The following is a 27,822-nucleotide window of genomic DNA, read 5'->3' as shown; positions in this document are numbered from 1 at the left end:
TGGACCCCTAAATATGCTTATAATGCAAGCCAGTGGCCTCAGCATCGATTGACTTCTATTTTAAGTATGTTTGAAGTCAGCACGTTTTCTGTTCTTTTCTAAATGCAGAGAAACACATAAAAATGACTGTCCATGGTAACTGACTCTATGCTACAGATGCAGCACATAGAGATTAGGTTGAGAATCACAGCAGTATTCCTATAAGTAACAGTCTCTATGTGGTCTGTATTGTCCTCCATGCTCTGCTGAACTATGCATGGAGGCGGCATCTGACACAGCACTGCAAAAACTTGGACGCAGACCAAGAAGCAAGAGCCAGAGAGAGATGTCTTGAATTACTTGTGAAAAATGAGCCTGCATTGCATTACTAGAAGATACACGATTGTGTAGATAGTGGTGTTTTCTTTATGCAAACATGGATGTTCTGTATTCAGAGTGGAAACAGTGGAGGTAGAGCATCATGGGATGTGTTATCAGTACAGGCATGGAGAAGAGTGAGAAAGTAAGAGGAAGCGTTAAGATGAAAGGTGTGTTTGTTCTTATCACACATACCAAATGCACATAAAAGGAAGGGAAAGACTGGCTGCTTAGAGAGAGATAAAGAATGTCTCTCTCCTTCTGTCTCTCCCTCTTTCTCCCTCTCTCTCTCTCTCTCTCTGTCCAGTTTAGTCTAGTTGAAGTTGACCAGTCCTCACTGTCTCTATCTCTCCTCTTCCCTCTCTCTCTCTCTCTCTCTCTCTCTGTGTCTCTCTCTCCTTTCTCCCCGTCTCTCTCGCTCTTCTTTTCTTCACTCTCTGTACCTCTCTCTTACTTTTCCCCTCTCTTCTTCTTCCTACCCTTCTTTCCTTCTCCTCTTTCCTCTCTCTTGGTTTCCTTCTCTCCTCCTCCTTCTCCTTCTCCTTCTCTCTCTCTCTCTTCTCTCTCTCTCTCTCTCTCTCTCTCTGTGTGTGTCTGTAGGCATGAGTTGCTGGAGGAGGCGAGGAGGAAAGGGTTGCCCTTTGCTCAGTGGGACGGCCCTACAGTAGTAGCTTGGCTGGAGGTAGGTATGCATGTGACTATCTGATCTGCACTGGAAACCCCGATTTGGACTATGCGTGCACTTCAAAGGTATTTTATTTCCAATAGTTTCACAACGTTCCTGCGCATGTGTAGTCCAAATTGGGTTGGTTGATGTAGGTTTTCACACATGCGTAGTCCAAATCGGGTTTCCAGTTTAAATTGTGTAGTGACCAATGCACATGCAACAAGGGTTGGACTGGGATGAAAACTTGGTCCCTGTACTTTTTCAGCCTAGATGAAATTAGCCAGACCAGCTTCATCATCACTGACTGAAGTTCTTTCTAAGCTGCTGTTAATGTTAGCCAGCTTTTAAGGGTTAATTTGCAGCCTGACAAGCATTAAAGGGGTATTCTGGCCTCAAACTAGAGTTTAACATGTTATTTTTTGTGTTTTGAGGTGTTCTGTAGCGCAGCATTGTATCCCTCAGCATCATTGGTTTGACAGTATTCACTGTTTTATATTGTTTTCATTCATTTTGACGTCTTTGTGATTTCAACCAATCCTGCTAGCCTAACCACTGATCTACAGGCTCATAAATACAACCAATGAGTGTAACTCTTGCCTCGATCGTTGAACAAAATCATAAATAAAAAAGCAATTCTGTGGTTATTCAGCATAAAATGCACTCCAGAGAGACATGATACCCTTTTTTACCACTAAGGGAATCTAGATAGTTAGTTATGAATATATCTAGTTATTAAAAAGTTCCTCCCACCTTCAATATACATCATTAGAAGGGGGTTTTTCCTAGTCTTTAAACTGGAAAAGCTCTCTCTGGAGAGTACTGCGGCAACACTGTAAGATGTGAGTAGGCATGTTTATAACAAATGCAGTGATGGTTGCACTTCACGTTTTGGCCAATGTCCTTGTAAACATTTTAACAGTTTATTCTTTTCGATAGACTGGAATAAATTGACCACCTCCCTGTTTTTTTTTGCTGGCTTATTTGCAGATGAACAGTGAACGATAAGCTAGTCTCTAATTGCACACTAGCATGGTGGAGCTACAATGGAGGGTTTTCTTAAAAAAGTGGTGGGGGAGTTGTGTGAGAATGGCTCTACACTCAAATAATATCTGGTCAACAGCAGTTGCTTGGTCAGAAACTGTCCAAAGATGAATGTGGTAGAGGGGGGCTGATAAATTGTGTAGCAGCAGATGGGCTACAGTCTGTCAGTTGTACACTGCTGGAGTGTCAGTGTCAGCATCATTTATTTGAATCTCTTTCCTCTTCAATCCTTTCCTGTCTATTAAAGAAAAGGCAATTTTAATAACCTTTCTAAATACGGTGCCATAAATATATGAAATAATTCCGAGTCAGTTCTAGCACACTTGACGCTGAATCAAGTGCCGCCTTTCACCCGTGACACGCCAGAATGCCAGCCAGGCACTTTTTCTGCGCTTTAATAGTTAGCATGTGTCAGAAGCTGAGCACAGTGCGTGCTTGCATAATCACATCAGCAGCAGCATGTCCATGAGCCTGAGAGATTTGTATAGATCAGCACATTTTTATACTTCTGACATACACACACACACACACACACACACACACACACACACACACATACACACCAACCTGCTCTTTCAGTTGTCCGCACTAATCAGTTCTCTATTATAACACTCATGGGTGTGCTATGAGTGTGCGTGTCTTAGCTGCACATGCTGTAAACATTATAGCTACATAATACATATACCTTTTATAATACATTCACCCTTTCTGTGTCACATTCTGAGGAGAACAGTAGTGAGTGAGGTGTGCGCACAGCTTAAGGACTACTTAAATAACTAGTCTAAGTGCCAGTATTCATTTTACTAAAATGATTATTCTGGTATTCACTATGTTGCATCACAGCAACGCTGGGCCAATAAAGTCAGTGAAATGCTGATTTTAAATTTGAATAATTTAATTGCCTGAGTTGCGTGCCTTTGCAACACTCCACTTGATGTCATTACAGCGCACCTGTGTGGAATGTCTGTGATATCTTGTAGGGAACGGTAAAAAATAATGTACCTGCGATTTTACTGCATTTCAGCTGTTACGTAGAAACCCTGGTGGTAAAACCAGAGAAACAGAATTAACCTACACAAGCAACAAAAAGCTCCTTGCTTTGTATAGTGTTATTTATGAAGGCTGAATGTTTAACTGAAAGAGCAAGACCACTTCTTGTTTCCTCAGCTCAAAACAGGTTAGGCTTAGGCATACAGAATATTGGATTTCCTCAAAGAAAGCTTTGGAAATGGTCAAGTTAACACACTCCCACACATCAAATGGCCAGATAAATAGCCCAGATAAATAGCTTTACATATATTACATATTTCCCAGATTTGCTACAACTTACATCTTTCAATGGAAATACTTATGTATATTAGTCACAGTGGAGTATGTTTACGTTATATTATGCATACTAGGCTTTAGAGTCACTAGGCTTTCCACACAGAAGCTTTGCAATGCTGCCATCTAGTGATAGCTGTTGAATTTGGAAGTGTGAGAGATGTTTATTTGTCTCTCGCATTCATCAAAGTGTCTTCCTTGGTATTTCTGTGCTGCCTAAATAATGTTTTGCCAGTTCTCTTGATTTATTGAGAGTTCTGATATGTGACACTGTGTGTGTGTGCTGCAGCTGTGGTTGGGGATGCCAGCATGGTATGTAGCAGCTTGTCGTGCAAATGTGAAAAGCGGAGCGATCATGTCAGCACTGTCAGATACAGAAATCCAGAGAGAGATCGGCATCAGTAACCCTCTACACCGCCTCAAACTGAGACTTGCTATACAGGAGATGGTCTCTCTTACCAGCCCGTCAGCCCCGCCCACCTCCAGAACCGTAAGTACACATACACATACATACCTGCCTATATATACATACATATACACTATAGGGCCAAAATTATGTGGACACCTGACCATCTCACCCATAGTTTGTTGGACATCCCATTCCAAAAATGGGCATTAATATGGAGTATGCAGCTTTAACAGCCGCCACTCTTCTAGAAAAGCTTTCTAAAAGATTTTGGAGTGTATCTGTGGGAATTCAGTCATTCTGACACAGTGACACAGTCATGCTGGAACAGAAAAGGGCTTTTCCCAAACTGTTGCCACAAAGTTGGAAGCAGATAAATGTTTGAAATGTCTTTGTATGCTGTAGCAATAACATTATCCTTCGCTTGAACTAAAGGGCTGAGCCCAAACCCAGCTCCAGACCATTATCCCTTTACTGTTTGGACTATGCATTCTGGTGGGTAGCGTTCTCCTGGCATTCACCAAGCCCTGATTCGCCCATCAGACTGCCAGATAGTGAAGTATGATTATTCACTCCAGTAAGTACGTTTCCACTGCTCCAGAGTCCAGTGGTGGCATGCATTACACCACTCCAGCCAACACTTGGCATTGTGCGTAGTCATTTTAGGCTTGTGTGTAGCTGCTTGACCATGGAAGCCCATTTCATTAAGCTCCTGATATACAATTATTGTGCAGATGTTACCTACAGAGGCAGTTCTAGAGGAATTCTGTAGTGAATGATACAACAGAAAATAGGTGATTTTTATGCAATACGTGCTTCAGCACGCCGGCTGCGCTCTGGGAGTTTGTGTCGTCTACTGCTTTGTAGCTGAGCTGTTGTTCCTCATAGACACTTCCATTTCACAATAATAGCACTTAAAGTTGACCAGGGCAGATCTAGCAGGGCAGAAATGTCACAACAAAAACTCCATAACTAAGAGTCCACATACTTTTGGCCATATTGAGTGTGAGTGTTATATAAAGATATATAGTAGCTAACAACAATATATATGCTATGTACACCAATTATGCTTATGGACACCAATTAGCTCGGTGCTAACTGCATGCCTAAGTCATCACACACTCGCCTCAAACTGTGTTGAGTTGTTAGGTTATCTCATATGGACATGCTTATGTGTTTATCTATTCATCTGTCTCATATAATATCACTGTATGATCCTGCTGCTGTTTTCCTGACCAGGAGAATCAGGAGTCTTTTGTTTGTTGTACAGTTTAACAAAGCATACTGATCAACTCAGTCAGCGCACATAAAAATAAGGTACAGTCCACACAGTTCACCAACTGATGTACCTAATAGTAAGCAAGTGCAGCACGAGTTTATCCTGCATACTTTTATTGGTAACTTATAGCAGTAGTGTTTGTGCCTGAACAGGGAAACAAGATCCAATCTCCTTTGTGATTTTCAGAGGTGAGGTTAAAGACTTTTAATGTTACATCATTAACTACAGGGAACTAGATGTAAATAAAAAAATAAATGTTTTAATTTTATCAACATATTGCTGTTTTTCTGAACTGAGATTCACTTTTCGTTCTCCACCATTAGATGCAGCAGACGATGCAAGGAAAAGAGCACATGATAGCACATGAGTCAGATGAATGGACTAAAGTACGTCACATAGCTAAAAACAGTAGCAGCAGCCATCTTGATGCCTGAATTTTGTCTCTGGTTTTGTTCTTGATTTTACAAAAAGCTCAAACGTGATGTCAGAATATCAAAATAGCATCAGAGTGTTGGTTTTGTCAGTGATGAGGAGCATGCGTGAGTGAATTTGTGAGAGAATAGTGTTAAAGGTAATGTGTGTGCATGTGCCAAAACCAGGACTGTGTGTGTCTGGGTGTTAAGGTGCAGGTGTGTGGGTGTGTGTGTGTGTGTGTGTGTGTGTGTGTGCTTCTCAGCTTGGCTCCTAATTCCCCACAGCAATTTCCACCCCTCCTGCTATTTTCTGTTGTCTCGGTAACGCTGTTTTGCCTTTGCAGTGACAGCTGAGCCTTGGTGAGATCTTAGATACACTCTGCATACATACACAAGCACACACACACATATTACGTTGACTCTTTTTCTATTACTCATACACATACACACCTATGCCAAACAAATTCATTCTCTACCACATTCATACATAAACACACGTAACACATCAGAGGGGTGTTAAATGTATTTTTAAGTCATACACTTTCACAACTTATTCTAGTTTGGCGGAATATCAATTTGAATTGTAGACACAGCACAGACACAGTTCTGTTTTTACTCTGTGACATACTTTGGTCCATTTATATAGACTACTGTTCAAAAGTTTGAAGTCACTGTTTTCAATAATATTGAACCCGTTGTGTTACAGGAACATGTATTATGTATGCTATTAAGATGCTACTGCTCTACAACTTCACCTACTTTATAATGTCTAACCTATAGTATTTCAGCCTGCACTGTTTAAGTAATCATTGAATAAATTAGCAGAAATTACTAAGATGACAAGTGATTCCAAACATTTGAATGGCAGTGCATTTCATAAAGTGTCAGGAAGTCTATTTGAGATCTATTTGAGACTTAACAACTCGACATGGTTTGAGGAAACTTTGTGATTAAAAATGTTAGGCATGCATGTGTGCGTCATGCTAATTGATGAGGTGTAATTGATGAGCTTCCATTACTTGTTAGCTACCATTAGCCTCATAGCTGCTGTGCTAAATAAGTAAACTTCAGACACCAAACATGTCTTGACTGAGTGCCTACATATTTTGAGTCCCACTGAACTGTTCCTTTAAGCCACTGTTTAAGCTAAACACATTCACAACCTTCTGTGAAGCTTTAATTCACGTGTTTAATGTGGAATACTAACCAGCTCATAGTGCATGTTGCAGATGACCTGCAGTTATCCCTGCTATCTTTACCACCTATAACCGCTATTTTCTAAAAAGTGTGCAACATATGTAATATTTCTTGAATGTGCTTGCAATAGGGCTGGGCAATATGATGATATGTTATCTTTATTTTGATAGATCACTATATTTTTTTCTGTGTTTTTTATGGATGATCAGTACTTCTAGAACACTGAACAACTGCATGGATTATAAACAAATACAGATTTAGACAAATTACAGACAACAACAACCAGTGTGTAGTAACTGTACAAACTGCATAGTAACGTGTGGCTGATTGGATGGCAGCCCACTAAGACATCATCTTATTTTATTCATTTATATTTACTCGTTTTTCCCGCTCTTCTGTTTTTCCAGAAAGTTTGATAAAAGGTCATTGTAGTCGTAGTTTTTTTATGGCCTAACCTCAGAAAAGCTAAATATCATGAAAGTGTCCTTAAATATTGTGATATTTTTGCCATATCGCCCACATTGAGCATGTACTCTCTGGGTCTTTGCCGAAATGGGCAGGGCTTTTGCGCATTATCTGACCGTGATGCTGTAACACTGTTGGCTTACAGTGGTGCTGCTCTTCTTCTTTAACACTGCTTGCCCTTCTCATTGGATGGCTGCTCTCTGGGCTCCACCCACATAGCCTTCAGGCAACGTGTGGGTGACCCACGAGGAAATGGAGACGCTTGCAGCCCCCTCTAAAACGGTCAGTTTTCCTTACGCTCTCTTTCTTTTCCATCTTTTACTCTTCCTGTCTTCTTTCATCACATCCCTCCTCTCCTCCCATTTCTCTTGTTCCATGTAATTTCACAGTCAACTGCACAAATACTCAGATAACCTCAACCACATCCTATCTGTCTTTCTCTTTCATTTTTCATTTGCATCTAGATTTTTTGAATTTTACAATTATTTATCCAGAAAAAAATGTTCTCAACAACTTATAATGAACATTTTTTTTGCTGTGTAACTTTGCTGTGTAATTTCTTGTCATTTGGACGTTAACCTACACCACTGGATGGATGGATGGATGGATGGATAGATAGATAGAAATAGTATAAAGCTGTCATGCCAAGCATTCATGAACTGCTGAATGAAGACAAGGACTATTGGTCACCCATTACTGTAATTTTATGAACATTTAAAATGTTTGTCATGTAATAATGAAAATATCATAATATAGCAGCAGTCAATACGAGATTGATAATGCTAATTTCCGCTACCATCTCTATGAAATTTCCTGTGTTAGCATCAAGCTAATGGTTGCACCCATTTGTTTCCCCACACTGGATTTAAAACTACTTAAAGTAGATCTACCAAAACGTGTGGAGCACATAATACACTCAGGTAACATACATCTTAGACTTCATATGTTGTCCTCAGTAAATACTTAAGTTTAAAGCGTAACGCTGAATTTTAATCGAGGAGCCATTTAGCCTGTTAGCTGCCAGCTGAGTTGATAAGCCTAGTTTTAGTTCTTAAGAAAAGTTTAGAAGAAGGCTGTTTGCTTCATACATATTCTGTTGGCTGGTCTCATCCATCAGTACATTCAGTGGTCTATAGGTGCAACATTAATACAGAATTCAATTTAGACGGACAGACAGACAGACAACTTCAGTAATCCTGAGGGAATTTACAGCAACAACAAAAGAGCTTTAAAAAAATTACTCTACATCACCTACACTAGCTTGACCTAACCCTTTTCAGCAAACTGTGTTGAAGTCAAGTGCACTTAAACACTGTTTACACTGTGATAAGGATAAACTTTACATGCATTCACAGTGTTATGCTTTCATAACCAGCGTACTGTAAAGTATTATCCATCACTCAGCGTCTGTCCTGCAGCAACACACTGCACTCCTGCTCCTCATCTTCCTCAGCAGCTGACCCGCTGATAAAACCTTACAGTGAGCTGGAACTTGACTGATTTTCAAGAGAAAAAATAATAATCTCGTCACCTTTGAGATTTGTAGGGAGTACTTTAAAGGCCATTTATTTTTACAAATTTCTTCTTCTGTAAGCTAACCAGTGCATTAGACACAGAGCCTGTGTGCCTACATACAGGCACTGGGTCTCATTCTGAGTACTGCTGCACTTAATAGCATGTTCAAATTAATAATGGTACTATTGATGGTGTAATAATTTGACATGCTGTTTAGTACAGTATATGTGGTTTGAGACACAGCTTCAGAGTGCACCTGCCCTGCAGCCGAAAAACTGCACACAAGCCTGCAAACAAGCGACAGTTAGAGAGCGAAAGAGAGAGGGGGGAGAGAGGGAGGCGTAATGATAGGACTAGAATGGCACTTTATGTAGTTCAGTTGATGGAATGCATTTAGAGTGACACTCAACCAAACCTGGAGTGTACATACTGAACAGTGGAGCTCAAACCCCTATACTAAACTTAAAGACATGTCAGTTTTGGAATTTCTCCATTTTTTCCCTTTTCTCTCAGCCCTGTCCTCTTTATGAAACGTAAACTAGTCTTCATTTAGCCAGTCCAGGTGCTCATTCATGTCTATCATAGGACATTTATGTTGGCCAAAAAAATAGCTTGTACTAAATGAATATTATTATACTCAGTTGGAATAAAAGTCATCATTCCAAAATCAATGCAGTTCACTTACCACCTTCAGCATTATCTGTTTCATTGTGTCAGTGCTTTGATGCATTTTTACATCCAGCGTTTGTGTGTTTGTTAATTTACCCAAAATGTTGTTTATTGCGTGCTGTCTCTGTAAAATAACATAATAAAACTAAACTGGTACAACTTTACTCGGCCAACAGCAACACTTTCAGAGGTGAGCAAGACTGGTAATACATCAGGCTGGTGCTGTGGGAGGACAAAAAGACTAAGAGCAGTGATGCAAGAATTTAACCTGTAGATGTCCAGAGTTATTGTTATATTTTTGTTATACCTTCAGTTTAGATGACATAATTGCGTAGTTCACTACATAATTATATTTACTTTCACTTTCCCTTTTGTATCAATGTATATTGAAGACTGCACTTCTTAAATAAAAATAAAAAAACGTGGCATCAAATTCAAGTCATAATTAAAATGCATTCTCTGGCTACACACATTAACTGTTAGCATATATTAGCATAATAAGCTGTGAAGTACTACAGTAAAGTATGCAAACTTATAAAGCTGTGACACTGTCACACTAAATTAAATATAACAGGAATTATTAGGAAATGTGTATTTTAATGCATGTTTTAAATAAGAATTTGTATGTGGTGAATTATGCACTAACACTGCATTTGTTGACCCTCACAGAAGTCGGAGTCAGAAGAGGGAAGCTGGTCTCAGGTAAGAGTCTGATTCATTACAGAATGAGCCAGTTGTTGAGGGACTGGAATGGAAGGGAATGGAATATAGTTAATTAAAAGAAAAAAGCAGCAGATAGTCAATAGATACAATAAGTATAGACAACAAAGTGTACAAACAATAAATACAGGACAGTAAACAATCAGAAACAGAATCATTTAGTTCACCACCAGTACATGTACGGTCCAGGAATTTGTTTTGCCATTTTGGAAACTGCTTAATAATCACACTTACAGTGCATTGACATCACTGGCTATATGTAAGATGAGTTGTGCATAATTATGTGAACAGTAGTAGAGCAGCAGTGTAAATGTACAGTAACACTACAATTCAAACTCTATAAGGCATATAACTGCTAGAATAAGATGGTGCAAGTTCCTCAATTTTTTAAACTGTTCTTGCCTAATTAGAAACTTGTGGTTACCTTTTGCATTGTGTTAAAATTTCATGATGAATGGATAAATAGAAATGGTACAAAATTACTTAAAATCTTGTTAAATTAACTTCCACTATGAGAATTGTTAGATTGTTACAATAAAATTAATTTTAATGGCAGTTTGTCCTGAGTGTGCAGTGGGCTGTATCTGAAATGCTGTTTGTCTGTGTATGTATGTGCCATAGACACTGGCGTATGGGGATATGAACCACGAGTGGATCGGTAACGAGTGGCTGCCCAGTCTCGGCCTACCTCAGTATCGCAGCTACTTCATGGAATGCCTGGTAGACGCACGTATGCTCGACCACCTGACCAAGAAGGACCTCAGAGTGCACCTTAAAATGGTGGACAGCTTCCACAGGTACAATTCTAAACATTTGAAAATGGTGAAGAGTTTCCACAGGTACAATCCTAATAACCAGCTCCATTCAAGTAATCTTAGATTTTTGCGCCTCAAAATGGTAAAATTCAAATACCTATAATATTGGGGCAGTTATAAATACTGTCTTGAACCAAGTAAACTACACTGAATAACACATGGAAGAACCTTAATAATAATGAAATGATCAGAGAATAACCCCACACATAGTAATGCAGCAGGCATGTCCTCCTTGTGTTTATCTTGATGTCTCGGAGGTGCGTATATATATATATATATATATATATATATATATATATATATATATATATATATACACACACCCGTGGAGGGCTTAATAACGTGAACAATGAAATTACAGGGTTATTCCACCCTGACTTGTTGTATTATAAACAAAACTAACTGAAAATAACGTTTTGATCTCTGTAAGCTAGTAACATAATAAACTAACAAATTTACCAGATGTCAGAATTCATGTTTTGGATTCGTTTGTAGGTTGTAGGTTTAATTTTATAGTAAAATGCATGAAGTGTCGAACTTGAAACTTGAAGGGAGTTTACTGCAGTGAGTGTGGATCCCTTTAGGGTGATCACTGTGTTAGTGGCTTCTTGTGTGCTGTTTGAACAGAACAAGTCTACAATATGGAATAATGTGTCTGAAGAAGCTGAACTACGATCGCAAGGAGCTGGAGAGACGACGAGAGAGCAGCCAACATGAGATGAGAGGTGTGTATGTGTTTGTGTGTTTGTATACATTCTGAGATTTATAGTAAGGGTGGCTTTACACAGTGAAACTTTAATGCAACTTGGTGACTACATGACAGTTACATGAAGCAAATTATTTCATTTAGAAATAGTTTTAGACTTTGGGAGGTGTACATGTCTAAAATGATTTTTATTTCAATGCACTGAAAATGTATTTAAATAAAGGAAAGTATTGTGAAATAATGTAATAAAATTATTAAATAATTGTACAGGAAAATAATGGACTTGAACATCAGAAATGCATGTCGTGATTGACCCATATACTGCATGCTCATACTTTTACATACGACTGAATGCGTATCGAGGCATAGTGGATTACATGATGTAAACTTATCTGTGTGCATGTGTGCAGATGTGCTGGTGTGGAGTAATGAGCGTGTGATTCGCTGGGTCCAGAGCATCGGTCTCCGTGACTACGCCAACATCCTGCTGGAAAGCGGAGTCCATGGAGCACTGATCGCCCTGGATGACAACTTCGACTACAGCAGCCTGGCTTTACTACTGCAAATCCCCAACCAAAACACTCAGGTACACACACACACACACACAAAGCATCAGTAGCATGGTGCATTGAAGCTTCTGCATTAAATACCCAGACCCTTTTCCTTCACAGGCCCGTCAGATCCTGGAGAGAGAATATAATAACTTGCTGGCCCTGGGAACAGAGAGACGTCTAGATGAGGTGTGTTAATTTCCTTTCTCCTGTTTCTCTTTTCTCTGAAAATACACTGAAAATATCTATCTAGCTAACTTTGCTAACTGTTTCGTTGGTGTGTGCTGTTGCAATTGAATGGCTAGACTGCTTCTCTCTATCTATATAGCAAGTAAAAGGTGCACATAACCACTTAAGGTACCGAAGTAGCAGTTGTTTAACGACTGAAGCTTTGCTGCTTATACCGGATTGAGGAAAAAAACACCATCATTATTTTGCTGAAAATACCTCAAATGCATGTTATCAATATCAGAGAAATGTTTAATTTATCAACTTAATAGTATTGAATGTTAGTTATTTGCCTTTAGGTCAGTGCTTGGGTCTGACATGTATAGTAATTCAAGTGTGTGTGTGTGCACTGATGAGCAGGATTTTCGGGGACCCTCGTGGAGAAGGCAGTTTCCTCCCCGGGACATCCACGGGATCAGCATGATGCCCGGATCAGCAGAGACGCTGCCAGCAGGATTCCGCCTTACAGCCACATCAGCACACTCCCGCAGACTACCACCAGAGGGTAATACACACACACATGTGCGTGCACACATACACATACACACACACACACACACACAATCTGTACACTCCTGCAGACAACCGCCAGTGTGTGTACACCAACACACACTGCTGTCAGAGGCGCAACACACATACACCATGCATACACTTTACTGGACACATACAAATTTACAGTGGCCCCAAAAACATTTGGACACTGTAACAATTTAAACATTGTTACAATTGTTACAATTGAAGTTCTTCAGGTTACGTCTTTAACAAAAATGTGAATGTTTAGTAATGCTTTTAGAACAACAGCTGCTGGGTAGCAGACTGTTTGTGTGGAAAATGCCTGGAAAAGAACTTTTCAGTATGGCTCACGTCCAAACATTTTTTGGGCCACTGTACATGACAAGATACACACCCTGGGTTGACTGTGTTTATGTTGTTCTCTCTGAACTGCTGCTATGTAGTTCTGTATGAAGTGACGGATGACAGTCCAGACGACTTGTATTTGGACTGGTTTCAAGGTCAGCTATAACGCAGCCCTCAAAACCGTGTGGCGTTTATGAACCCCCTCATACCCCCCATACCTTGTCTCACTGTACTCAATCAACCTTTTCAGCTAAGCACTTTCAAAATTTGCCTATTTCACTTTATTTTAAATTCCTCAATGAGAAAGTTGAAATAAAATCACATTAATGAGCTGCACTGTGCTGAATCATGTCAAATAATGGTTAGTAGTAGTACTGCACTGTTTAATTACAGTGGAGGGCTTAATAACATGACTTATGAAATTACAGGGTTATTCCATGCCAACAATCTAGGGCCTGGCAGGTCACATGATGGATTTTTATGAAAGAATCCAAGCAAAAATGTATATTTAAGTCATGCAAACATACAAAACTTCAAAACTGTGTTCTAAATAGTTTTAGGGATGATTTTTAAAGTGTGCCCATATTCAGTTGTAAATTACCTCCTAAATGTTGAATTCAACTCCTCACTGATTAGGCTGAGATTACATTTCAAGAGGTATGAATACAATACTAAGATTTATACAGCAGACGATCTTAAGAGAAAGTGAAGAGTTTTATTGTTTGTTTTTTTTTTTTACGTTTAAACATTAGTGTTCATTTGTAATGAAGTCAGAATAATTTTTTTAACCATAAAGAAAACACAAAGCAGATTCTGATTCCGTGGCATAACGTCTGATTTAGGAATACCAAACCAAACAGAACTATTGACTGTGTTGACATCTAGAAGCAATTCTTGGCTGGACGCGAAGCGATTTTTATTCACAAGCTGTGAAACACGTTGGCGGTCCCTATCCATCTGTTTTGTTTTTTGGCCAAAATTGTGACAAGAATTTTGTGTAGACCCGTATGACTGTACGCTTTGATACACCTGCAAATTCAGCTACTTCCTTTACATTATAGCCTTTAGCACGCCCAAATGAAATGACTCCTTTTTGCCAATCATTAACTTCTGCTTTGCAGCCTATTTTCCACACATCAAACAAGACATTCACTGCACTGTACCACCTTTTCTCAATCTATGAATCTTGTCGCACACCCTGCAGGTGTTTATAGCCCATCCTCTTTAACGCCATCTGCAGGAGCCTAAAGTTACTACCACCTTAATAACCCTAATTTTTGTCTGGGGAGCTTATATATGTTAATGGAATGTAGCTGTCTTAACTCTAAGATTAATGCCTTTGATAAAAATATAGGCTCAAACAGTGTAGCCTTAAAATTTTCCAGCAGAAATGAATAATGTATTTGATAGAATGATTCTTAGTGTTGTATTCATACCTACTTAGTATTTTAGATGTCAGAAACCAGTATTTGTTGAATTAAAAATCATAACCGCAAAGCTGTTTAAAGCATAGTTTTGATATTTTTTTCCAAATTTGCATGAATTCAGTAGAGATTTTGCCTTTAATTTTTCATTAGACTTGCAGGTCATAATAACTACAGAGGCTTTAGCAGAAAACATATCTTTGAAACAGTTATACCCAGATCCCAGATTAAACTAAACTAGGCATCTCCAACAGCTCTTCTTTTGAGAAAACTAACAGCAGTGTGGTCCAAAACACAGTTTAACGTGAAATTCAGCTTCTCATATATTTAGACTTCCTCAGCTAGACTGTATTGGAACAGAGCTGTGAGTATTTAGTAAAGGACGATTTCTCAGTTTGCCTAATAACTTAAAACATATGGCTTTCTCGAGGAACAGAGTTGGAGATATATGTCCTAAACTAAATGTGTTTATATGTTATGTCACGTGAGATGAACGTTCCTCCTTCCCTGCATTAAACGTGCACTCTGGTTAAAATCTGCCATGATTTGTTTTGTATGTAAAGGAACAGATGGGCAAAATTCTTAGAAGAAGCTGCTGGTTAACATGTTTGTGTTTTTTATATTTGCATTTTCAGTCAAGCCAAGTCTCTTTACCACTCAAACAGCAGCTCAAACGGTTGCCCATCACATACACTGCCCATCAAAAGTTTGACCTTTCTGAGTAATTGAGAGTTTCACTGTAAAGCAGCTCTGTGCTGATGCTTTGTTTATATTTATCTTCAACACTCAGCTTTGTGTTCATCAAAGTGTCTTTCTTGGTATTTGTAGCAGGTTTTGCCTCAATAATGATTTGACAGTTTTTTTCAAACTATTGTTAAAAGCAAATATTATATATATAGTTCAATTGATTTTAGTTTTTAGTGCTGATGAGCGCTGACATTACAAGGGAATGAGTGTCATTAATACTGGCACAAATATTTACACATATTGTTTTCATTCATACAGAAAGACTGCTTAGAAAACAATTATTTAAAACTGACAAAAAAGTATGGTCATTTATCAAACACATTTTCAGAAGCTAGGTGTCCTCAAACTTTTGATGCTCATTGTAGATGAGAAGGCAGGTTCTGGCCAGCGTTCACCTTTAATGCTTAACCCCAGTGTAACTGGACATGCCTTCCTGTGCTGGTTCTATCTGTAGCCCCTGTTTAGAAGCTAGCGTCCAGCAGAAGGATGCCTACGTGTCTCTGGATTCTGACTGAAGAATCGTGTCTCTCTGCTTTTTCACTGGTTATGTGATGCTCAGACTAACCATGTGTTTGTGTGGAAGTGTGCTGACTCTAAATAGTAGTGTGTGTGTCCATGAGAGTGATAAGACGAATGGCAGAGATATGTTGATGATGCACTTCATGTACATGACCCCAGAACAGGGATGGGCATTTTAACCAATTTCTTATTTGAATATCTGCAGATTTTAATAAATAGTAGTGGAAAGCAAGGCACAATCTAACGAATGTTACGTGGACATTTTGTGTTAAACAGGTTCAAGTAAAGCGTATTTATGGTCATCTTCCTGTATTCCCATAACAGCGTTATGTGTAAATTTTCAGTCAGATAGTTGTCCAGATCCACCGTAAAACACACATAAGTGTGTTTTGGATTACTGACTTGTTTGTATAAAAATATAAACCTTGAACTTGCACTAATACTTTCTCAGACGAGTATCAAGTCTAGCCCTGGACTGTACCTTCCTTTTTAATGGAGAATCTCCATTTATAATGCTAGTTAGTCCAGGACGAGGCTTAATCCATATCTGGGAAACCAATCTGTAAAGTTATTTTGTTTGTTTAGGTTGTGTCATGCTCTACACATTTATAAAGCCTGTAATTGAGATTAGAATGAATTTACCACAAAACTCTCAAAATTCAACATTTACTTACTGTGCGCAGCTAGCTTAATGCTGTTTACATGTTGCCATTGAAAAAACCATCATTCCGTATCTCACTGGCCTGTTTACACCTTGCATTAACATGCGTTTTCGGTAATCGGATCATGTTCGGATTTCACTTGACTGCATGAAAAGCCAGGTGTGACCCACCATAACAGGATTACAATCTGAGGCTGGAATTATCCCCAAACAAAGAGCCTTAATGCATCCCAGGTCGATGAAAGCCAAGCTCGTTGACTCTATCAAAACGGAGAAAAGAGTAAACAAAACAGAAATGTGTTGATGTGTTTTTATGTGGGAAAAGTACACTCGAATCTCATCTGGACATACTGGGGACATATTTTTGTGTAAATGAAATCCAGTCAAAGTTTTTCCAGAGGCAATCCGACACGAAACATGAATGTAAGGTGTAAACAGGCTCATAGTGCTACGCGATAAATGGTGGCATAAAGACACACAAACGTTGGTGACACTGTTACTGGCGAAAATGGATGATCAGAGTACAGCTTTAGCAGCATATATTGTTTAAGGTGGGAAAAAAAAACAGGACGTTCAAAACTCTTCTAATTTCTTTGTGCACTGGGTTTGCCTGGAAATTTGCCATCCACGGCTCCCAGGAAAATCAACGTCTGGTTTATTCCACCGCTGTGGCAAAAGTTAGGAAAACGTCTGGTGGGATGTTCCACATGTTGTTGCGGTGATTGGGACACTGCCACCAGAGGTACCAGAATTTATACTCCGGCCCAACTAAAAACAAAGGAATGTTCTTTTTGCCGTCAACTGTCTACCACCAACATGTAAACACAGCATGAGGTGATCTGTACCTGATTGTGTGGGCTCATTTTACATTTATTAATTTAGTTCGTTTTAAGTGTGTGTGATTTAACACACTAATAGCTGACGTACAGAACAATATCACACACATACATACATACATAGATACATCATCTAAACCGCTTATCCTTCTGGGTCGCGGTGAATATCACACACAGCTTTACATTATACATATATCATCATATAGACACTCCAAGATAATTTTGGATTTATTTCATTTTTTTCATTCTGAACAAAACATTCTGAAATACCTGAGTAACCAACCATAAACAAGAATGAGTTTGGATCTGCATATTCAAATAATCATGCCCATCCCTACTCCAATGGCACAGTGAGATGTTGCTCAGTGGGTTTCTCTGTCACCCCCTGCAGTTGGGCCATCAGCAGTGCAGCGGCTGGACAGTTCCACTGTGAGGACCTACTCATGCTGAGAGAGGGAGGACACACAACTGTGAGTCTCTCTCTCTCACACACACACACACAGTTTTAATTCTGAAGTTTGCGTTGTACACTGGAGCTACAAGGCTAACGTAGCTACAAAATTATGCAAGTTTAAACCCTACCAATTAGCACAGTGCATGCCTGAATCACAAACGTCTCAGAACAGTGTCGAGTTGTTAACTCGAGTGTAAAACTAAAGATGCAAACTTCAGACACCCATCGTGTCTTCTGGGTTAAGGGGGAAAGTTATGTAAATTTCTGCTGAACTATGGCTTTCACTCACACCGCTCTGTTTCAGATGTCTTTTCTAGAGGAGTCTTATGATTTTGAGGGAAAGGTCCCTGGGCCTGGAAGAGAATTCTGCTGAGTCACACTGCCAAGAGAACAAACGTCGCTCCAAGGGAGAGGGGCAAAAGGGGGCGGGGGTTTGCCAGTTACCCCCCCCTTCCCCCCACCGTCTACGTAAACAAGCCAAGGCCACAACCCAGGCACCGTGTCCAGGTGCTACTTCACTCCTGCCCTTTCTACCTTTTACATGGCCCTTGTACTTCAGTGCGCCTGCAGTGCCGCTCTTCTACAGGGGATGTGCAGGTTTAGCTGTAAATGAATATAAATACACTGTTTTTTATATATCTATAAACATGTCTGTATAAAAAGAAGAAGGAGAAAAAAATAATAATATGAGAACATATTCAGACTTTGTGCAGATTTCGTCTCTTAATGTCATGGCTTTGTTTCTCACCTCTGGTTTGGCGGGAAGCCTGTGCTACAAGGTTTTAGTATTTTTCCTGCTCCGGTGCGACCTATTCCACATAATAATGAGCCGTTAGCTCAAATATGGCATGTTAGAAGAGGGAAAACATAAACCTGTGCAATGCAAAGGCAACCCAGGACTGGAGTGGAGAAGCACTGGTTTAAACTGTGCTGCTGTTGGACTGAAAGAGGAATACATGCTGTTTTGTTTTTTATTTTGTTTTCTTGCCATTATGTGGATGAGAGTGTCGAGGTCCCTCATGCTCTGCTGGTTCCCATCAGACACAGGAGAACATACCTTCTTCATCGGATACACCGCAGCTGAACCCTTCGGAGAGAGACTGTGTTTACTTGGAATGTGCAGTTCTAGAATTTTGAAAGTGGTTCTAGAATGTAGAATATGTTAGAATTTCTTAGACACCATTGTGGCATCATAAATAGAACTCTCTTTAATGCAGCGTTCCGTTCTTCTGGGCACAGCCGCGCACTCCTGAAAGGGTTAAATATGACAGGGCTGATGCTGCTAAAAGTGGGAAGTGTTTTTCCCATCATCGGGCTAAACCACTGATCCCCAATGGCGGCACTGCAAGCAATTCACAGGTTCAGGATGGGCTCAGTTTTAAATGGCTCTTCATTTGGCTCTACACAGGGGGTTTGTCTCAATACCCAGTGACCTGCCTTGCTCCTTGCTGCCTATATAGGCATCTGTGCATGCAGGCAGGGTTTTAATCAAAATGGATTTAGGCACAGTTAAGCATTGATTACATCACCAGGGGCCACATGTATGAAGGTTGTGTATGCATAAAAAATGATGCTGTTATCTACATTAAGATTGATAATAATGAAAGTGAGACTTGCGCTGATAACATGCACTCTTCCCCATATTTGGAAGTGGTGTAGAAATATTTTGAGAGCGAGACTGGGAATTTCTGACAACTTGTGGAACTTCAGAATTAAGTGAAAACGTGACAGTCAGTTCATGACAGACAGACCACATTATGTGCATTTTAAACTGATAGCCCGGGGGGCTAGAATTGCCTTATAAATTATGGATACATATGATGCTGTCCTAAAATTTCACCAAAATGAGACACAACAGTAGGCACTAGGCAGCATATTTAAAGGATTAAAAACTTAAAAAAACTGACTGGCTGATTTGTATGATAAAGTATCTATGTAAATTCCCCAGATGGCCCAAATCAAAACGTCATAGCCTGAGCCTCACAGGTTTAAAATTGCACAAAAGCAGGTCCAAATAAACAAGCAAGCAAACAAAACTAACTTCCAGTTGCTGCAAGACAGAACAGCGTTAGCTAGTCAAGTGGACTCAACAACTTAACAAATACCCCCCAGACAGAAGTGACTTTGCTTACAGAGATGTACGTATAAAATATTGCATTATTCTAATTGGGCCATCATCAAAAATGTTACATTTCAGTACATGAACTGTACAAACATTACAGTAGTCCTGTTTTGAACTTGTGCCAAGTCAAGCCCCATTTTAGCGGTTAGTCTTGTCTTCAGGCACCAAAAAGAAGTGCAGGTTACTGGTGATTTGACTACTATTATCAAGGGAGCAAACAGAACGTAATTATTACTTAGCAGACTTGTAAAAACTACAGACATTGCAGATTCGTAGCGGATTAAAATCACAGAGGACATTGGCAATCACTCAGATTACAGCACCTCCCCAGGTCAGACTAATGCAGTTCCAATAGGGCTTTAGACAGCCTTCGTGTCAGGTTTCACATGTACTGAGACACAGCCACAAAGTGACATCAACAGACTCGTGCCCTGTAAGCCAAATATAGAGTCATTTCAGATTTTGCCTTGCACTAGTAAACTCACTTTCGGTCTCAAAATCTCATCATCACTCTACAAGAACCCTGCAAGAGTTCACTCAAAACATCACCACTAATCTAATAATCCTCATCTCAATACGAGCCAAACCCCCTTCTTCAACACTCGTAGGAGAAATAACTACAAGACAGGCTTAGCTCCTAGTGAACGTAGAGTGTATATCAACTTGTTGAAGTCCAGACTAAACTTTTAAAAAGACAAAACCTGTTGCTTGCTGTGACTTATTTTGGTGTAAAACTGTTGAACTATTTTCTGTAGAAGTTGCCGGGGTAACCTCTTGTACAGACCTCCTTTCCTGTCTTTGAGTTATTTCTGCCACAAAGCGGATCGCAGAGTTTATACATCCTTGTTTTGCACGTACAGAGAATCATTTTATTTTGTGTCCATTTTTTTATTTATTACTGATTGTATTTTGGTCAAAACTATGTGGTGATCAAAGAAGTTTTCATTGTCAATAAAAAGTAACGTCAAACATTTGACTATAAAATATCCGCTCATTGCACAAATGTATATGTAACATTGCTTGCACACTCCTCTGGATCTGATAATGCAATACAACACATCCACTGTGTTCAACTGAACACAAATTTCCTACCCATCCTGAAGATGCATCTTCAGGATATAATACTGCTTGCAGGTGACTTCAGGATAGATCTGTATTTGTTATTGTAGGTTATGAAATCTGCTGTGTCAAATGGGGATACAACATTGTTATATGATTACCTGCAGGATTATGTCGAATTTCTGCATTATCCTGGTTCAACAAAACACATTTCTGGTAGTCATTATGCTAAATTTAGATCGCAGTGGGCTTGAGGAGTAACAAGGCTACAGGTGGTGTGTGCGCGTGTGTGTTTGTGTGTGTGTGTGTACGTGTGTATGATTATCCAGTTCTTCTCAGATTCTCCTTCACGGCCTTCTCAAGGTCTTTGAACACTTCAGGATCTTCGATAGTTGGAGTAATCTGTAAAACACAGGGTAAAAAAGCAATAATTAAACATGTCGAAAAAAAATATCCACCACACTTAATTGTTCATATGACAGCAAATCAAATTTTCCTCACATTTTGGAAATAAAAGAATTTGATATAGTATATAAACATTGTTAAAGTTTCAATATGTTCACTTCCTAGTACATGTCCATGGACAGAAAACAAGCTGCCCATTTTAAATTGCCACAAAAACCAGCACATTTAGACACATCTGCCGTCCATCCTACAGCAGTTTAACCACGCCCATTCACCAATTAGAACAGAGCTCATTTACATATATCAGTCTTAAAGGCACTGTAACAAAACGTCCTGTTCACTTCTTAGAATTTTTATTTCCAAAACGTTAACAGTAGAGGGCAAAACATTCTAAGTGAATGTAAAGAGATTTTATTCCAAGTAATTCTGGAGCATTTCTATGGCCACACAATGCAAAGGGCAGCTGTTGTGCTTAAATCATGTAGAAAAATGAAAAGTTATCACTGACAGTGACAAAAACATGCTGTAATTCAATATTTATTACTTCTCACTCGTAGCTCTTTGAAACAAGTGGAGAAACTGAGGAAAGTGAAGATTCTAAACCATTACTTCATACCACATTAGTGTTTGTAAGAAGAGGAGATATTACGATTTAAGTTTGATGAAAAGGTACAGTTGTGTAAACAGCTTTGAAGAAGGAAAAAACATCCTTTGCATTTTTGCTGTGTTAGATTGAACCAATTTAGAAAAAAGTCAGAAGTGCAGACTCCAACCTGTCAGTACAGAATGTAGACTGACTGTACATGTGATTAAGTGACTGTTCAACTAAAGCATTTACACACAACAAAATCACAATAATAACTCTAGATTTGTAAGAGATAAAAGTAATGCTTTCTAAAGGCCGTCTGAAAAACATTCTCATCAGCTTCCCATTTTGTTTCAGAATATACACTTTTAGACAGTGAGTTTGAATACTTTACTGTACCTTGTAAGGTTTGCCGTTAACCAGATTAGCGAGAGAAGAGCGAGGGATTTTTCCTGAGCGGGTTTTGGGCAGAGCTTTGACAAACAGAACCTTCCGGAAAGCTGCCACAGGCCCAATGGTGTCCCTCACCACCTTAACCAGCTGCTTCGTCAGCGCATCAGGATTCTGCTGATAGTCTGACGCACGCACACACACACACACACACACACACGCAGAAAAAGACACCAAAAGCAAACATACAGATTAAACAGACTGGACATACAACCAGTTTTATAGAAAAAATAAGGCTTTAAAATGACCGTGTAATATACTTTTTTCACTTGTCATTTTGTGCCAGAAACATATAAAGAAGTCTTCTTAATAACTGAGATTACTTAATAACTTGGTTTGAGAAAAGTGAGTGATTAATAAGGCATGCAGTCTGGCATGCTAGTAAGCATTCATTACTCGTTAACAACATTAATCTTGTAGCTCCAGTGTAAAACTAAAGAAGCAAACCTCAGACACCAAACGTGTCTTGGCTGATCAACTACATAAGAGATTAGATGAAAAACATACAAGTAAGGTGTCTTTGTAAATGCATCACTTTAAATCACCGTTGTCATGAGCACCGTTAGTATCACAGTACCATTATATTCCGTTTATCTATATGTAACATCTAAAACTGAGTCTGTAAGCCTGTTTTCTTTCTCCATATTATTCTTTTTGTCCAGTCCTCAGATTTTCTCTGAGGGACACACACCTCTGATTATCACCACAAACCGTTCAACTGAATTCATTAAATCAGTTAAACAAATTGTCTTTCTCCATTCTTCCATCTTCTCTCCCTGCCCCCTCTCATCTTCCATGCCCACCCCAGAAGGGACTGAACATGGGATGACTAACACAAACTGTGTAGCAACAGACTTTACATCTACAAGGTGAACCAACAAGGTAGGAGTGTCTAATAGAGTGGACAGTGAGTGGACACAGTGTTTACAACTCCAGCAGCACTGATCCACTCATCACAATCTACCATTCAAAGAAGACTTATAGAGGCCATAAAACAAGATACAAACCACTCATCAGCAGTAAGAATCAGAAGGCCAGACTGGAATTTGCAAAGAATGAGCCACAAAAGTTTTATGAACTGACGAGACGAAGATTATCCACTAGCAAAACGACGGAAAGGCCAAAATGTGAAGAAAGAAAGGATCTGCATATGATCCACAACACACAAGTTCTTGGGTCAAGCACGGTGGAGGTAGTGTCATGGCTTGGGTTTGCATGGCTGCTTCTGGAACAGGCTCACTAATCTTTATTGATGATGTAACTCATGATGGTGGCATCAGAATGAATTCAGAGGTCTGCAGAAACATTCTAACTGTTCTGCAATTTACAGAGAAATGCATCCAATCTAATCAGGAGGAGCTTCATCATGCAGCAAGACAATGACCCAAAACACACTGCTAGCACAGCAAAGGACTTCATCAGGGGAAAAAATGAAGTGGCCCAGTCACTCACCAGATTATAACTCAGCTATCTTAACCCAGAACATGCTATTTACCTCCTGAAGAGGAAACTGAAGGGAGAAGCCTCCCAAAGCAAACAACTGAAAGAAGCTGCAGTAAAACCCTGGAAAAGCAAGCAAAGGATATGCAACCAATATTAAGTGTTACTTTAATTTCCTTTAAAACTACCTGTTCCTGTACTTTCTTCTCACCTAAAAAATGGGTGGTCTGATTTTCTAAGCTGTTCCTAGATGTAAATATCAGGAGATAACTCAAACGTCTTCAGTGTGTAGCAAAACAGATGAATTTAGTAGGGCTTGCCGTACCAATGCTTACGGAAATGACTGAAAGAAAATATATGTATGCCCACTTCATCTTTTCTATTTATCTCTCTCTCTCACCATTTCGCAGCACACACAGGGCGAGTGGCACGTGTCCTTTCAGAGAATCCTCCAGACCCACAACAGCACAGTCTACCACACTGGGGTGCTGCAGCACTGACTGTACAACACACACACGCACACACATGTCATCACCAAAGATCTCACTTTATCACTTTAATATCACTTTATTCAGGAGATCCACTGCCCCCCCCTCTCTCTCACCTCTTCTAGAGCTCCAGATGACAGCCTGTGACCCGCCACGTTTATCACATCATCAGAGCGCGACATGATGTACAAAAATCCCTCCTCGTCTGCATAACCTGCATCCATAGTGTCATAATAACCCTGTCAGAGAGTGAGAGAGAAAGAAAGAAACAAAAGAAAAAGTGTAGGTGCAAGAGCCCATATTTAGCCAATAGCATGGAATCCACAAATCTAATCTACTTCTATGAACCTGGTGTGGTTCATCTGTTTAAAGAATACTACAATAATAAAAAGTACTCCAAAACTTTGATTAGATGTCTACTGGTTGTAATGAAGGCAAAGGTAGTGTTACGCCAGTGTCCACCACTAGGCGGCACAAGGCACTTTAAATAACACACTTGATTCACTGCCTCTCCACTAAATATGAACAGTGATGGGAAAACAGTAGGTGAGACGGCAGAAGTTCAGACTTATCTCTATTATTTCTGGCTGTTTCTGAGCATCTGTGCTGTATTTGGTTGCAGGATGACGGCAGCTTTATAACCACAGAGCTCATTTTTCATCATAATTTGTGGAACAGGATGGAACAGAAGAGATATCATACCAAATACCTTTACACTACTTCAGATTATATTCACGTTATAAGGCCCAATTGCTTAATAAAGCAATAAGCCATGAGAGGTTGTGCTTTACATTGATCTTATCACAGGTAAGGGGTGTTCTTATTCTTGGTGCATCAATACAGATGCCAATAGGACCAGATCTATCCATTTTATAAGCTTGCAAAAGTGCTTTTATTCCAAAACACTAAAACTATTCCACAGAAAAGGTGACATTATGTTAGTTTGACATTCATTATCATCTTTAATCTTGTCAACACAGCACAACACACACACACACACACACACACACACCCTACATCTGATTTCTTTCAGCAGTAATTGAACTGGATTAATTCTATCAGTAAAAGTGAATTAAATTAAGGCAGCGCTCCATTTAAAGCTCCATCCATATTGAATCAGGCAGATTAAACCACTGGCTGAACAAATATTCAATTAAAAACTCATCAGTGTAATTATCCTGCCCTTATGAGCTGAATCAGGTGTGTTAGAGCAGAAAGAATTTGATTACTGTGTACCAACTGTGTATTAATACCTTTTTTAAAAGTCTGCGGGACAAAATCCTAATTTAAATAATATTAGAATTTGTATTTAATTGATTATTTTTGGGTGTTCTAAAGAAACATGATAGGTTTAATGAGAAGTGAAAAAACATTGTACCAAACTTATGGGAAATATATGTTGACAACGTTTCATCAGCAAAGGCACTTAAACAAACTGCACCGCTTCCCACATGGCCATAGAAGCTAAAAAAGCAGAGATGCCTCAGAAATAATAGGAGCACTTTATGTGAGAAGAGGCTGGTATACGATGGAGGCAGAACAAGTTTGATAAATCATTCGAATATGAAAGTATAGTGTTGCTCAGGCTCTGCTGTGGGTGCTGCTAAATCAGGGAGCTCAGAGCCTCAAACCTGTTCTTGGCAATAGATGAGGAAACGCTTTGCTGCTTTTCATGTTAAAAATGGCAAACTAGCCAAATAAAATAACTCAACAAAAGACGTTAAATTAATAAACTAAATGAACTAAATTGTACTGGTAACAAATAATTCTAATTCATCCATACAAATGACGCAGTAAGCTGTATTTGAACAATAATGCTATGACTGCAGATTGTATTACAGTAACACAGAGCACAAGCAGCTGGGCTTCAGCCTGACTATTAATGCATTGTTGCCACCTACTGGATGCATTTTGAACTGCAGTAACAGACATACTTGTAGTTATGGTTGATTATGAAATGTAAATATTGAATTAAGGGTGAATTTAAGAATGACTGCTTGAGCGCTTGCTTGGAAATAACTATAAGTATTTGAAGCCTGTAAAATGCTGTTTGGGCTAGCCGGAATCGTAACTACTCACAAGAGACACAACATGATAGCATTTTGTGCTCTTACAGGAAACTTTGTGAAGTAGAGTTCCTCAAAGAGTTTTGGATTCTGCCAGAGAGACAGTGCAGCACCAGGAGGGAGAGGAAGCCTGAAACAGAAAGAAAGAGAGAAAGAGAGAATGAAAGTCAGTACATCAATAATATACCACCAGCTAGTTTCTAATATAATAAGATACAGTGCCCTCCATAAGTACTGGCAATCATGAGCAAAATGAGCTGCAGAAAATATTCTTAATTACTTATACTTTTATTCTTTCATTCAGAATATCAACAAAAATCTAAACTTCATTCAAGGTGTAAGTGATTGAAAGAAAAAACTAAATCTTGTCATTGAAATTTATATTTTTCTTAAATCTATGTGTGCCTGAATTGTTGGCACCCCTAGATATTCTTAAGAGTGAATCTAACTGAAGTATATTCCCCTTCATATTCCCATTCATATGTTATGTTTTTAAGTGCACCTGAGTGATCAGGAACAATGAGATGGTCAGCCATGATTTGCTGTTTCACTGGGGAATATATATGAGATGAAACAGAGGCCATATTTCCTCAGTCATTCATCACCATGAAAAAGACCAGAGAAGACAGTAATGATGTGCGACAAAAGGTTGTTGAGCTGCACAACTTCGGAAACGGCTACAAGAAAATATCAAATTATTGAAAAATGCCCATTTTCACTATCAAGGCAATAATTAAGAAGTTTAAAACAACTAGAAGCGTTAAGAATCTGCCAGGAAAAGGACGTACGTTTACACTGACCAAACGCACAGCGAGGAGGATGGTTCAAGTGGACAATGAATCTTCATGGATCACAGATTGGGAATTGTACACGTTAGTTAGATCACGGGGTCAGAACTTCTCCCAAACCACAATCAAACAGCACCTATATAACCGCAAGGTGTTTGAGGGGGTTGCCAGAAGAAAGCATCTGCTGTTTAAAAGACCAACAAACTCAAGCTCCTACAGTTTGCAAAAACTTTACTGTAACTTTCATGTTCTACGGTCAGATGAGACCAAAATAGAGGTTTTTGGCAACAAACACCAGAAGTGACTTTGGCATGTACACAAAGACAGCCATGCAGCCAAGTACCTCATCCCCACTGTGAAGTATGGTGGTGGATCCGTGATGCTGTGGGGCTGTTTTTCTTTCAAAGGCCCTGGACAATTTATTCGGGTACATGGTATCACAGACTTTATCTAGTATCTTGTTAATATTTTGAATAAAGCTCAAAAGGATAAGCAATAAAGAATGTTTGGTAACACTTTCTATGAATGTCACCTTTGTAGCGAACACTGGCTGAAACTTTACTTCAC

The 27,822-nt window shown here is 39.2% G+C and overlaps 2 protein-coding genes across 3 annotated transcripts in view; one reads left to right on the top strand and one right to left on the bottom strand.

The window, feature by feature from the left end:
• ppfia2 (PTPRF interacting protein alpha 2) overlaps positions 1-18,265 on the top strand; it is a 70,954-nt gene extending 52,689 nt beyond the window's left edge. The window contains exons 19-29 of the mRNA XM_036577202.1: positions 958-1,039; positions 3,678-3,878; positions 7,368-7,430; positions 10,002-10,034; positions 10,674-10,849; positions 11,495-11,592; positions 11,984-12,159; positions 12,245-12,315; positions 12,688-12,857; positions 17,789-17,867; positions 18,156-18,265. Of these exons, the coding sequence (XP_036433095.1) occupies positions 958-1,039; positions 3,678-3,878; positions 7,368-7,430; positions 10,002-10,034; positions 10,674-10,849; positions 11,495-11,592; positions 11,984-12,159; positions 12,245-12,315; positions 12,688-12,857; positions 17,789-17,847 (1,129 nt within the window). The 3' untranslated portion in view covers positions 17,848-17,867; positions 18,156-18,265. The remainder of the gene's footprint in view (positions 1-957; positions 1,040-3,677; positions 3,879-7,367; positions 7,431-10,001; positions 10,035-10,673; positions 10,850-11,494; positions 11,593-11,983; positions 12,160-12,244; positions 12,316-12,687; positions 12,858-17,788; positions 17,868-18,155) is intronic.
• acss3 (acyl-CoA synthetase short chain family member 3) overlaps positions 17,404-27,822 on the bottom strand; it is a 51,055-nt gene continuing 40,636 nt past the window's right edge. The window contains exons 12-17 of one of the 2 annotated variants that reach the window (XR_005007530.1): positions 26,516-26,597; positions 24,518-24,640; positions 24,314-24,413; positions 22,423-22,598; positions 18,600-21,434; positions 17,404-18,454 (exon numbers count right to left, since the gene is read on the bottom strand). Coding sequence is in view for 1 of the 2 variants with exons in the window: in XM_036577203.1 (XP_036433096.1) it covers positions 21,354-21,434; positions 22,423-22,598; positions 24,314-24,413; positions 24,518-24,640; positions 26,516-26,597 (562 nt within the window). In the remaining variant the exon portion in view is untranslated. Of the gene's footprint in view, positions 21,435-22,422; positions 22,599-24,313; positions 24,414-24,517; positions 24,641-26,515; positions 26,598-27,822 lie in introns of both variants that reach the window. The other variant, XM_036577203.1, reaches the window with a different exon arrangement.

This window comes from Colossoma macropomum, unplaced genomic scaffold (genome assembly GCF_904425465.1).
Source record: "Colossoma macropomum unplaced genomic scaffold, Colossoma_macropomum, whole genome shotgun sequence".
NCBI lineage: Eukaryota > Metazoa > Chordata > Actinopteri > Characiformes > Serrasalmidae > Colossoma > Colossoma macropomum.
Note: the sequence above shows the minus strand (reverse complement) of the source record. Positions and strands in the feature narration are given on the sequence as shown.